Source organism: Acomys russatus, chromosome 23, assembly GCF_903995435.1.
Source record: "Acomys russatus chromosome 23, mAcoRus1.1, whole genome shotgun sequence".
NCBI classification, from domain to species: Eukaryota; Metazoa; Chordata; class Mammalia; order Rodentia; family Muridae; genus Acomys; species Acomys russatus.
In genome coordinates this window covers 45,651,960-45,665,621 of record NC_067159.1, presented here as the reverse complement: position 1 = coordinate 45,665,621, position 13,662 = coordinate 45,651,960, and the positions used below count along the sequence as shown (strand labels likewise).

At 43.6% G+C, this 13,662-nt stretch overlaps 1 protein-coding gene across 5 annotated transcripts in view; it reads left to right on the top strand.

Moving 5' to 3' along the window:
• Nucleotides 1-7,972: 7,972 nt before the first annotated feature.
• Sh3glb1 (SH3 domain containing GRB2 like, endophilin B1) overlaps nt 7,973-13,662 on the top strand; it is a 28,308-nt gene continuing 22,618 nt past the window's right edge. For 4 of the 5 annotated variants that reach the window (XM_051165999.1, XM_051165998.1, XM_051165997.1 and 1 more), the window contains exon 1: nt 7,973-8,140. In XM_051165999.1, the coding sequence (XP_051021956.1) occupies nt 8,069-8,140 (72 nt within the window). In that variant the 5' untranslated portion in view covers nt 7,973-8,068. Of the gene's footprint in view, nt 8,141-8,623; nt 8,647-13,662 lie in introns of those variants that run through there. The other variant, XM_051166000.1, reaches the window with a different exon arrangement.

Below are 13,662 nucleotides of genomic sequence, written 5' to 3'. Positions count from 1 at the left end.
TTCAAAGAAAAAACAAATTGGCCCAATCACATCAACAACACACCTACAATATTATGTGAATGTGATAATGTGAGGACTTAAAGAAATACAAAGTATCTACTTTATAGCATTAATCTTAAAGCGTAAAGTTTCAGAACAGTATTATAAGCTAATACAATGAAAATTAAGCTAGTAATGTTGTTATGGTATTACCTTCCTGAAAGAAAGCTTTATTAGAGGAAGCCCCTTTTTATTGGTTTTTATTTTATGTACATTGGTGTTTTGTTTGCATGCATATCTGTGTGAGGGTGTCAGGTCCCCCAGAACTGGAGCTACAGATAGCTGTGAGCTGCCATGTGGGTGCTGGGAATTGAACCTGGGTCCTCTGAAAGAGCACCCAGTGCTCTTAACCCCTGAGCCATCTCTGTAGCCTCTTGAAAGCCCTTTCTGTAGAGGCAAGATTTCAAGAACTTTTTAACTAAAAGAAGGACCATGAAATCATGAAATACCAACAAGGCAAATTCAAAAGCACATATGAAAAAACAATAGTACCGAGTAGACTTCATGCCATAATCCAAAAATGAGTTAATATTTTAAAAAATCTGTACATGACCACATTAATCACTGAAAAAAAATGTGTCAAGTTTTGATTTAAAAAAAAAAAAAAAGAACAGGAACTTTCTGGTGGAGGAAATTTGGTTGTATTTGGTAAGTATGAGAGCATGCACACTGCTTACAGGTATGTGTGTGTGTGTGTCTGTGTGTCTGTGTGTGTGTGTGTGTGTGTGTATGTGTGTGTGTGTTTGGATTTGTGTTCCGGAATCTGTTAAGGAAAGTACTCACTAGATCTGGATATGATGGCAGATGCCTGTAATCCCAATACTCAAAAGGCTAACGAAGGAGGATCACAAGATGAAGACCAGTGCGGGCTCCACTTGAGTGATGGCAAAAACATCATCTTAAACATCAAATAGACAAATTGCAGATTGGTTTTAAGAATCGGGACCAGAAGGCTGGAGAACTGCAGCTAAGAGCACTGGGTAGGTCTTGCAGAGACCAAGGTTCAGTTTGCAGCACCCACATGGAGGCTCATGGCCTTAGGAGCTCCAGCTTTCGGGAATACAGCACCCTTTTCCCACTGCTGTGGGCAGTGTACACATGAGCTGCACAGACATCCGTGTAGGCAAAATATCAGTGCACATGACTTTTTTTTTTCTGAGATAGGATTTCTTTTCGCCTTGGCTGTCCTAGACTCACTTTGTAGACCAACCTGGCATGGAACTTACAGAGATCCACCTGCCTTTACCTCCATGAGAGTGGGGATTACAGGTGTGTGCCACTATGTCTGGCTTACATTTAATAATTTATATCTCTTCTGGTGTATCAACTTGGCTGGGCTACCATACCTAGTCTCTTCAAACACAAGACGTGGCTACTGAGGAACTTTCTTGATGTGATTAGCATTTATAAAATGACCTCCATAATGTAGGTAATGACCTTAAAATGATTGATAAGCTTAGCACAAAATGCAGAGAAGAGAAGAGGCGTCTCTACCAGGAGAGTTTTACAGAGAGAGGCTAAATGTAAGAACAAGCTAGACACGGGTGAAGACAGAACAAGCCAGAGCACAGGGAGGATCCAGAAGATTAAAAATGATTGCTGGAGTTAGTCTGAGGCCAAGGAGAGCAATTCGGGGGCTGAGAGAGAAACCAGATTGAGGAAGTCAGCTGGGAGAGGAGTTTGAGCCAAAACAGCTGAGTTGAACCAACTAGCCCAGAGCTCAGGAAGAACAAGAAAGGCTTATTAAGCAGTAAGTCTCACAGGCTAAAAATAGTCAAGGCCTAAGTTAGACTATGTGGCAACTAGAAGCTTCCAGGACTAGGCCTAAGTCTTCAAGACAACAAACAAAACAGGCAAATAAAAGTCCCTTTACATATGGTGCAGGCCTTTAAACCCAGCACTTGAGGAAGCAGAGGCAGGTGGATCTCTGTGAGTTCAAGGCCCACCTGGTCTACAAAGTGACTCCAGGACATCAAAGGCTACACAGAAACCCTGACACACACACACACACACACACACACACACACACACACACAAGATGTGCACCCTAGCCACACATGGCATTTTAAAATTAAGAATCAAAACCAAAACCAACTCTAAATGTCAGAAGGAACTCAACAAGTAAGATGGGAACTCATTGACCAACTCTTATACTGCCCTGGTTACTTTCTGTGGCTATAATGAAACATTGACAAAAACCAACCCTGAGGGAAGGAAGGAAAGGGCTTAGTTGGCTGACATGTGCCCTTCCCAGTCTAGCACTGAGAGAACCCAGGGCGGGGACCATGGAGAAAAGCTCCTTACTGACTTGCTTGTTCTGACATGCTCAGCTATACAAGACAGAACCACCTGCCTATAAGTGACGCCATCCTCAGGGGATATGGGCCCTCCCACATCTATCATCAGTCAAGAAAACGCCCTCAAAGACAGCTCAAAGGCCAGTGTGAAAGAGGCAAGTCTTCAGTTGAGTCCTCCTCTTCACAGGGGACACTAGTTTGTATCAAGTTGACAACAAACAAACAAAAGCACCTTACCAGCAAAAGCAAAATTGAAGGAAATACACTGAACATTTCAAACGTATAATTCTGAGTAAGGAAAACTGAAGAAAGACAGGCGATTTGTTATATAACATACAGAGATTAAATACAAATGGTACTATATTTGTTTGTGACTAGAAATAAGGAAGAAACATACTAAATTCTTCATCAAGATGCTTTGCATGGGGACAAGAAGGTGATTTAAGCTAACAGTATTGGAGGTTTTTTTTAAGTTTTATTTTTTTTAATTGTGTGCATGGGGCAGGGGGTTATACGCACTAGAGTTCAGGTGCCAACAAAGGCCAGAAGAGGATGTCTGATCTCTTGAAGCTGGACTTGCAGAAGGCTGAGAATCACCTGATAGGGGAGCCGAGATTCGAACTATGGTCCTCTGTAAGAGCAACAAATGCTCTTAACTGCTGAACCATCTCTCCCACTAAAAATGATATCGGTTTTGTTTCCTTGACTTAAACAGATGTTGGTTGAGTGTAAAATAAGTTATTGTAATTCTTAGCTTTCAATGGAAGCATGGTTGTTTGTTTTGTAAAATTAAATATTAGTTTTTATATGTAAGCTGTCTATTGAAACACTCAGACATGCATGGGCACAGACACTAGGTCAGCTACCATAACTCAAATAGTAGGGGTTTTAATCCATAGTAATTTTGCTTTGCTCTCAGAGTCACAAAAATAATACACAGACCTACTAAACTATAAATGACCACTACAGTAGGTAGTATACATTTTCTTATTTAACCTTATTTCATCTTCACAGAGCAGACGTTAGGCCGTATCTCCACTTTATTAATAAGAGAACTAAAAATCAGGCGTATGAAATGACTTGCTCAAATCAGATGCAGGCTACAAATGGTGTTGCTGACAATCAGGGTCTGTCTAATTACAAACACGATGCTCATATGCCACAAGTCAACAGCATCATCTGCCTGACACAAACACAATCCTGAGTATTAACAAGTCTCGCATTATTAAGATATCTTCAGTTTTTATAAATATGTATCCATTTTTATAAATAATCACAACAATAGGTTAAAGTTTCTAAGACTAGTTATTTGACATCTTTAAAATCTAGTTTTCAAAATAAATTATCTCACCCAGAATATTTTATTGAGATTTACTGTGTGTGTGTGTGTGCACGCGTGCATGCGCACACACACACACACACACACACACACACACACACACACACAAATTTGCTTGCAAGCAAACATAAAGGTTAGAGAGCACCTTACAGAAACTGGTTCTCTCCTTTCACCCACGTGGGTCTTAGGAATCAGGGTCAGGTCATCAGGCATGGCAGCAAGCACCCTTACCCACTGAGCCATCTTGCCAGCCTTTGAGATGCTTTTAATTATTACCATGACTTGAGGATAAATTATGACACAACATTAAAATATTAGTAAAGTATCTGGCTTGTATTGGGTACTCAATAAGATGTTAATAGCTTTCATGTTTCATAGCCATCTTACAGTTGAGAGTTCAAGGCTTAGTGAAAACCCCACAATATATATAACACAGGAGAACAATAACGTCCATACTCAGAATACAACCATAAAACATGTACAACCTCAGATTCCGAGGCATTGACAAAAGAAGTCTCTCTCTTCATTAAACTAACAGAAACGTACCCAATAGCCTAACTGCAATCTCACTCAATACTTTCATTGTATAGCAATTAACTTTTTAAGCTACTCTGACATCTAGTGGAATGATTACAGCCACTCAAAAGATAGAAGATACGCACTTTTTTTTTTTAACTAATAGCGTTCTAAGACTAATCATTTAATCACTAATGATATTTTGCTTGGCTGTTTGTTGTTATTGCCGCTGCTGCTGCTGTCATTGTTGCTGTTTGAGACAGTTTCACCGTATCACACTGGCTAGCCTGGAACTTTCTGTGTAGACCAGGCTAGCCTTAAACCAACAGAGATCCACCTACCTCTGCCTCGCAACTGCTGGGATTAAAGGAATGTGCCACAACACCTGGCCTATGAAAATTTTAATACTATAGATTGTATATCAACTCAAGATAATATGATATATCACTTAAGATTCTTATGTTCCATTCCATTGATATGAGTGAGTGGCTAAGCCTTTAAATAAAATATGGATGGCCTTCAGTCAGGTACCAGATTTTGTTCTTTATCCTAAGACTAGTGAGAAGACATTAGTGGTTCAAAGCACAAGATTAACTTGATAAGAACATCAGTTGTTTAAATTTGGAAGGATTTTGTTAGGAGATAGTTGGAAAGTTGCCTTCTGGTGGGCTATTTGCTAACACTGAGTAGCAGTTGTTAATCTTCTTTAGGTGTACTGATGGCATTACAGTAATACTTAACAAGGAAGTTCATATCTTCTAAAGATTTCATGGATAATATGAGAGAAAATGTTATAAGCTCTGTGTATAAACAGACACTTGAATGGAAGCAATAGTGTTACAGAAAAGAAAGGTGACAAGTGAGATCTTGAGAAAGTCCATCAAAGTCCAGAAAACACACATGTGGAGGGAATCAGAGGCCCTGCTTGAGATGGAGAGGGCTGTCAGTAGACGGCTGTATCATGCCGGCAAAGCAAGAGAGGGTCTAAAGCAAATACTGCACAGAAAGGTAACACACCAACGCCGCATCCGATAAATTCTCAACACGTGTGGTTCTTATGGTAATGACCAAAATGGAACAGTGGAGAAAAAAATCACTGCTAACCTAAAAACAAACAAACAAACAGTTCTTGGAAATAGTGGTAGAAGGACCCCATTAAAGAGATCCAGGGTAAATGGAATATAATAGGCACAGAGGCAGTATTGGTAAAATCTTTCTTTCAGGGTTTTTGGCCACTATGGGAAGGAAGGAGACAAGAGTGGGCCAGGGTCGTGACGGTGAATATGAGCAGTATTTGAGACTGTGACAGTGGAGGGAGATGGGGTTAGAATCAGGAGATCCTGAAGTATAGTTAAATTCTGGTAAGGATTCTGTGGAAAATGAAAATATGGATATGTTTGTAAGCTCTAAAGTGGGAGAGGTAGAATTCAGGCCACTCAAGGAAAGGACTGATTGGGACAGATGACAGAAGGAAGTTTTTATTATGACAAGAGAGGATAAGCCATAGGATCAAATGTAAGCAAGATGGAAAGGATGTTTACACTCCCTTCCTTGGGAATAAACAGAACGGTTGTCTGAGCTGAGAATATGGTAAAAAATTACTTGATGAACAAGTCCTGCATCCTGAGCGTGCATGCCAAACCACAGCTAGGCATGGCCACAGCTAGGCATGGCCACAGCTAGGCATGGCTACAGCTGGGCATGGCCACAGCTGGGCATGGCTATTTGCTCCTATAATGCCAGCACTGGGTACAGAGACAAGAGGATCCCTGTGGCTCACTGCATATTCCTATGGCCTTGTCATGCATGAGCATGGGTTCATGTACCCACACATACACAGGTACACACATGCATGGGCTCATGTACCCACAAATACACAGGCACACACATGCATGAGCTCATGTACCCACACATACACAGGTACACACATGCATGGGCTCATGTACCCACACATACACAGGTACACACATGCATATGCCACACACAAAAAAAAGTTCATTTTTAAAAAAAGAATCCTTGTTTCTCTACTTCTTCCAATAACACTGAACTCACATAACATTTTTTATATACACACACGCCCATCGTAGATGTACAGAAATTGAAAACACCTGCAGTATAGAAAGACACAGATGCAAAGTCAAAGCTCCCTGCCCGTTCTACTCCCCATCCCTGCACTCTCTACCCACAGCCACCACGGCACATATTCTTTCTTTCTTTCTTTTTCTTTCTCTTCCTTCCTTCCTTTTGTTCTTTTTTTCATTAAGAGAAGCTGAAGAGCTGGCTCAGGGCCAGAGTTTAGTTCTCAGCGCTCCAGTGTAGGCAGTAACTGGGGGTTACAGCGTCTGTCCCTCCGGAGGGTCTCTCCTCTGGCTTCTGGGTGCACCAGGCACACGTGTGGTCCATGGACGTGCGTGCAGGCAAAACACCCATATACACACATATTTTTCAGTCCTTCTACACCATAACTTACCAGATACATTTGTGTGCTATTGTTCTTTATTAATATATAGTGTAAAATTCACACAAATAATTTACCTTTTCAGTTTTTGTTTAGAATGGCATTAAATAGCAAATTTTAGAAATACTACCACAAGTCAAAAGATAAACAACAGAAGAAATTACAGTTTGTCCTGTTGCCTTTTAACAGGGTTCCCTTGCAGCCCCCACCCCCGGTAAGTTTTGCTTTCAACTATATAACTGGCCTAAAACCTGAAGCAAAGTTCCGGGGAGCATAAGACCCTTTAGTTCTTGCCCGGCAACAGCAGAGCAGATGTTAACGGTTGCCTGTCCTGCGACTACTCGCTCCTTCTTTGCTTAGCACAAGCTCTATTTTGTTCAAGATGACAATATGTACTGTTAGAAATAAGAGCTACTATTCTCTCACAAATGCTCGTCGTTTTTTAACAGGGCACATTACATTTATTAGATTGAATTGCCATTGTGAAGAACCAATGGGCCCGGTTCTAGCTAATGACATGAAAATCAATGTTTGCCAGCTGTGGGAATGGAAATGCTTGACGTCAGAAAGAGAAAGAGCACTGAGCTGGTGTGTGTAGCCCTCGACACCGAACCCTACCCAGGAAATCCGGGCCAATGATTCTATAGTGGCGGCTCTGCATCTCCTCTTACGGAACTTTTCGTCCACGTTTTCCTGTCAGAGATAACTCACTGAGGCTCCCTAGGAGAATCGCAGGTGAACCTCAGCCCAGGAGCCTCCCCGGGTCCTGTAAGAACTTCCACTGACGCTCTGACCCTGGGCTGGGACTTAGTGGCGCCTCCAGGGGTCGCTGTTCCCAGGACAGCCTCTGCAGGGACTCCACCCATCCACCAGGGGTCGCTGTTCCCAAGACAGCCTCTGCAGGGACTCCACCCACCCGCCAGGGGTCGCTGTATCCGCGAGGCCATCCCCGCCCACACACCCACCCCCACACCCCCACACCCACCCACCCACCCACCCACACACACACACACACACACACACACACACACACACACACACACGCACACCAACCCGCGCTGAGGCCACGCCCCCCGCGCCCGGCTGTTTTCCGCCACGGGCGAGCCGGCTCCACACCGCGGGGCGGCCGGGCCTCGGAGGGCGTCTTCCGGGGCGACCAGCATCCCGGCGGCGGCGGTGGCGGCGGCTACTCCGCGACGCGCACGCTCGCTCGGAGGCGCCCGCCCTCCTCCTCCTCCTCCTCCCCCGCCACGCCCTCCGCCCCCCCTTCAGGAAACGACAGCTGCGCGGGGCTGGCGCCGCCTCCCGCCGCCTTCCACGTCCGCCCCGCCGGCGCCCCAGCCCCAGCCCCGGCCCCGCCGCGGCGCTCTCCGCCTCCCCGCTAGCACAGCCGGCGGCTCCGCCCGGCTGCCGCCCGGCATGAACATCATGGATTTCAACGTGAAGAAGCTGGCGGCCGACGCAGGCACCTTCCTCAGCCGGGCCGTGCAGGTACGGCGATGGAGAACGGGTCGGTGGCGGCGTGGCGAAGGGGAGGGCCGGCCGGCTGGTCGGGCGACGGCGGCGCCCCCCCGCTGGGTACCCGGCCTGCCGATGGGCGCGGCCCGGAGCCCCAGCCCCGCCGGCCGGCCGGCCGTTTCCGCCTCGCTCCGCCCAACCGCCGCTGCGCGCGGAGCGAGGCGAGTCGGGACGCGGCCTGCGGCGTCCTCCACCCCGGGGACACCTTGGGTTCACCCCGGGGCCGAGGCCTCGGTGTCCGAGCCGGCGGGGCAGGGGGTCCCCGAGCACCTCTGCGCCACCCCAACTCCCACCCCAAGCCTTCCCTCTGGCCGCCCTCGCTCTTGCAGCCGAGTCCAAGAAGGGAGGTTCCCTTTCCTGCCCCTCATCCCTGAGGAGCGGCCAGCTCGGTTCCCACCAGCCGTCTCTGCCCCGGGAAGGGCGGGTTGCCCAGGAGCTTAGCAACCCGTGGGGGAAGTGGGGATCGCCGATCCCTGTAGGTGACCAAACTTTACCAAGGACGCTGGACGCCTGGGATTAGGGGTGCTCTGACCCATTCCCCAAATGGGCTATAGGGCAGGGGTGAGAGAGAGGAGGGCAGGATTCGTGGTGTTGTGGCCGTGGTCACATTGGTATGCTTCAGGCGCACTTGGAGGGGAGGGGGGAAAGTTCACTGCGTCTCCTCATTCTGTAATCAAGGAAGTGTCAGCAACAGGGAACTTGGACAGATTTTTACAGTCAACACCCATATTATGCAAACTCAGTTAAATCTATGGACAGATGTTAAGTTTCACAACGTGTCTTTATAAACAGTCTGGTATTTAAGTTAGCTACATAGGGTAACAACAGCATTGTCTTCCGTACGGAGAAAACAAAAAACATCCCATGTGCCACAATTACACCGAACTATATTTTTAAAAAATGTCATGTGTTGCTTCATTTCTGGTTTCCTTTAGTTTTATTGGCACCGTTGATATCATGTTGCATTCTCCTTGGCAAAAGACTCGAGAGTTCCCCCCAAGGAATGAGTGCCTATCATATGAAAAATTAGTGCGGTGAGCAGTTTGCTGTACATTTGACTTTGGCTGCAGCCCTCTCTGTCACTCTGCCAGAAAGACATTGTTAGCCCTCTCTTATAAATAAGGAAGCAGCCTCCCGAGTGGGTAAATAACTCCTTTGACTTGGCGAGCTGCTAGTAGGAACGTAGTTGCCCTCTGACCTACTACACTAGACGCTGACTCTTCTCCCAGAATGAGCTCCGCAGGTTCTAAGATCTGTAGAGAGCAATACGATGTGGCCCGGAAAGGACCGAAAGATCATTTGGTAAACTCTGAACATTTTATTATCAACAGCGAGTACCTCTTAGACATGGGAAATATCATCTAGCTTTTGATTTTCTGGACCGATGGCATGAGTGACAAGCTAGCTGCCATACTTAGCCCCTTATCCACCGTCCTCCCCCGAAATGTGTGGTTAAATATTTGGGGGACGGGATAAAAATTTTTTAGACTTAACATTGACTTCAATAGAGGACCACAGACTGTGGTGGTTTTGTTTAGTGCTGTGTAGCGCTTAACTCTGGTAAGAATTTAATACAGTCAGCTAGGTTTTGGACATAATACATTCGGCCTCAATGGGGCACATTTACAGAATTCAATCTAAATTTTTGAAAGACTCAATTTTAAAAAGTAAACCTAGAAAATTTTGTAAAAGTTGCACTTCCCAAATGAATTTTAATTGTTTGTTTCCAGTGCTTTCTAAAAAGGTTTTTAAGTTGTACCCTAATGTGTGAGTCGGCAAATGATTTTCTCTTCAGTCAGTCAAGACCGTGTTCCATGGTTAGCTTCAGTGTTAGGAACACCACTGATTGGCAGTGGGTAAAGTCAGTGCTTCTCCGCATGAGGCTTACCATCCGGCAGAATGCAGACTGTGACTGTCCAGGTGGTGGTAGGTCGCCATGTTGCAGCAGCTCCAGCAGAGTTAGACATGCCATTGTAATGGGATGAGGTCCCAGGAGGCCTTAGTGAAGTCATGGAGACACAAGTATGTGTCATTTTTGCTGTTTGGTTGGTTTTTATTTTTGAAAGAAAGGTATTCCAGACAAAAGAAACAAGTCCAAACATTCTGGGTGCATAAAGTACTGGGAAGAGCGGACAAGCGAGAGCTGTGGCCCAGGGACTTAGTTGGCAGTGTCAGCTGTCAAATTAGCCCTGGAGTATGAGAAAAATGACTCCTTGGATTGTAGCTTCACCATTTATTAAGGAGGAAATTAAAACTGAGATTTTAATTGTGTCCTTCAGTGTTAAGTCTGTCAACATTACATAGGGAAAAGATATGGTGAAACTATAGTTTTTCAGAAGAAAAGACCAGGTAGTTAAAAGCAGATTAGCAGAATGTTGGTATTTGTTGAAGCTGAATTTGAATTCTGGGTCAGGGCTTAGGAAATTTCGTTACACTGCTTTTCACTATACTGTTAGTCTTTTGTTTGCTTAATGTGTTCCACAGTGCTTTTTAATTAAATTTATGAAGAAGAAAAAAGGGGTGTTTCTAAAATACAACATGAAATCCAGAATGCTAGTGTATTAGTTTACAAAAAAAAACCACTATTTTCTTATTCCAGCATTTAGTCAGTAACTGAGTTACTACTCTGAGCTGTGGTGCTACAGTGCCAAAGTGCCAAGTTTCACACTAAGAATAGGTTAAGAGCTGTGCCAGTGACTCCTTAGAGGCAAAAATAGTAGAGAGAATTAAGCTTTCTCATTTCTAAATAATTTCCTTTCAAATCAACTTGTACTTTTAAAAATGGGTAATTCTCTGGTTAACTTCCATAAGTGCTTTCATTTTACTTAGATGTTTTTATTAGAAATTATTTTTTGTTTTAAAAAAGAAACACGAGTTCAAAAGCATTAAGTATATAAATAGATAGGGAAGTCTGGGCACTTAAAAATATTAGGTTAGAATATATAAGTGACTGGATTTTATTAACTCCTCCAATGCCTAGGGTAACGTTCTCATCTCAGACCATCCCTTCCTTAAAGCAGTGTTTAGAGGGACTATATAAGGGATTACACTTTCTAACCTTGTGCCATTGCGCTGGGCTGCAGATGAAACAGTATGAAAAACTGTGCTTATACTTTTTGAGAAGGTGGACCCCTAAATGTAAGTTTATGGAAAACACTCTATTTGTTTTATAAGTTTACATCTTGGTAAAGACATTTATTTCAATTTAGAAATAAACCATTAGCAGTGTTACTATTTATCGGCCCCAGTCCCTCCCTGTCTCCCCCCCCCCTCTCTAATAATTCAGGATAGCAATTAAGCCATCCTTAATTCGGTAATTAACTGAGTGTCCTGTAAGAAGCAGAGATAGGTCTACAATAACATAAGCAAATACACAGCACAAGGAACCACAGAGTATGGTATATTTGGATAATGGGAGTAAATGAAAAATAACTAACTTGTCGAAGTCAGCATAAATCAAACACGTGATTATTCAGTCCCCGTACTTAAACATAGTATTTAATCATTCCAATCCTTGAATTTATTTATCACTAGAACTATTGTTCTAACCTGTTTTTATTTAAATATCTGATATAAATAAGATACATACATTAGTATATGGAATTTTTTAAGACAAACTAAGCCCTGACATTAGGAAGTTCATAAGCATGACAAACATGCATTATCTTCTTTTGGGGTTGGGGAAAACATTTTAGAAGTAAGCTGGGTATGGTTGACTGAACTCAGGGAGGAAAGGCAGGAAAATTGAATTGAAGGCCAGTCTAGGTGCATATAGTATGGCTGTCTGCCTCTCCATGGTGGTTCAGGTAGTAAATAAATGTGTTAAACCTTGAAAACTGAATAGCAACAGTATGTTCACTGAGATGTGAGGCACAGGTGTGCGTATAGTCGAAACAACGATGAATGTGAGCATGAAGTAGAGTTTTCTGCTGGTTCTTAAATACCTTGCTCATATGGGCCTCCCCCACCCCCACCCCCACCCCGAACCGTTTCCTAAACAGGTTTGTACATTCACACTCCTGTGGACAGTTTCCTATTAACTAGGAGGAGTTTGCTGTTACTGTCTTTGAGGGTTTGTTTGTTTGTTTGTTTGCTTGTTTGTTTGTTTGGTTTGTTCATAGTAACTGAACTAAAAAGTAAAAACCTACTCATTTGTGTAGATTCTTTATTGTGTAAGGCACTGCTCTAGTTTGCTTTCAGTTTCTGTGATAAACACCATAATCAAAACCAACTTGGGAAAGAGGGCTTATTATCTTAGAGCTCACAGTCCGTCAGCAGCTCTTCTTAATGATTAGCTCTGAAATACTGTCACATAACTTGCCTGAGTCCTAACTTGTCTCAGTGCACTCAGAGACTGTTTCTTGAGTGACTGCCATAAACATGTTTTAATAGTTTCTAATCTGTACCTTTAAGTCTAGTACTCAAAAATATGTTAGAGAAAACTGACGTTCTACCTTCTAAGAGTTAGAAGAGTACCTCACTCAAAGACTGGCCTAGTCATGAGTGCTGAATTAATGATGTTGATTTCTCTGGCATTAATCTCTTCTTTGAAAGTCTATCCTTAATTATAATAGAGATTTCTATAAGGAAATTCATGGTTAATATGTATGCATAAACATGGTAATAATAAACCTATAGAAAGAGCACCTGGAAATCATCAGAAAAATAGCATTGTATGCCCTTCCCCCACTTAGATCTTTGCTTAGCTCACTTCACTGGCAGATGAGCTGTTCTTCACTCAGGCTATTCGCCATCCAGACTCCCCAACCCAGGCTGGTATCCCTGCTGCTTCCAGGCCCACTCTTTCCCCAGTGAAGACAGTCCCTGAGTCTCCTGATCCCTCCTCTTCCAAATGACTACACTTCTGGACTTAGGCTTATTATGTCACTCCAGAAAAAATAGAATCACCTATGTTGGTCTCTGTTCAACATCTTTAAACCTTTGCGCCCTTATTCTTGAATACTTAGGTTTCGTGTCTTCCCTATAAAATTTTAGATTCTTAAGAACAGAAATTTTGCCTGGTTTGTTGGAAATGCAAATGCTTATCCTAGTACTAGCACATATATAGTTCCTTGATGTTGTTGAGGACCAGAGAGATGGCTCAGCCAGTAAAGCACCTGTCAGCAAGCTGATGATTGAGTTCTGACCCCCAGACCCACATGGTAGAAGGAGAGAAGCTATGTCTGCAAGTCGTCCCCTGACTGCCTCTTACATGCATATGCATACACACACATGCACACACTAAATAAAACATAATTTTAAAGAAAAACAAATGCTTGTTGGAGTGAATGGAATAAAGAAACAAATGGCATGTATTTTACAAGCTAGGAGAAGTGTTTCTTGATCTTTTCATTGTGTTTCCTGCCCCTCTTGTGCTTTCTGAGGCTTACCTAACACTGAAGGGAAAGTTTAGTGTGTAAGATTCTAACATCTGCATGCCCCTACAAAAGGTTTGCTGCTTAGAACCCTTAAGAACAAGTAAAGAGCGGGGCTCC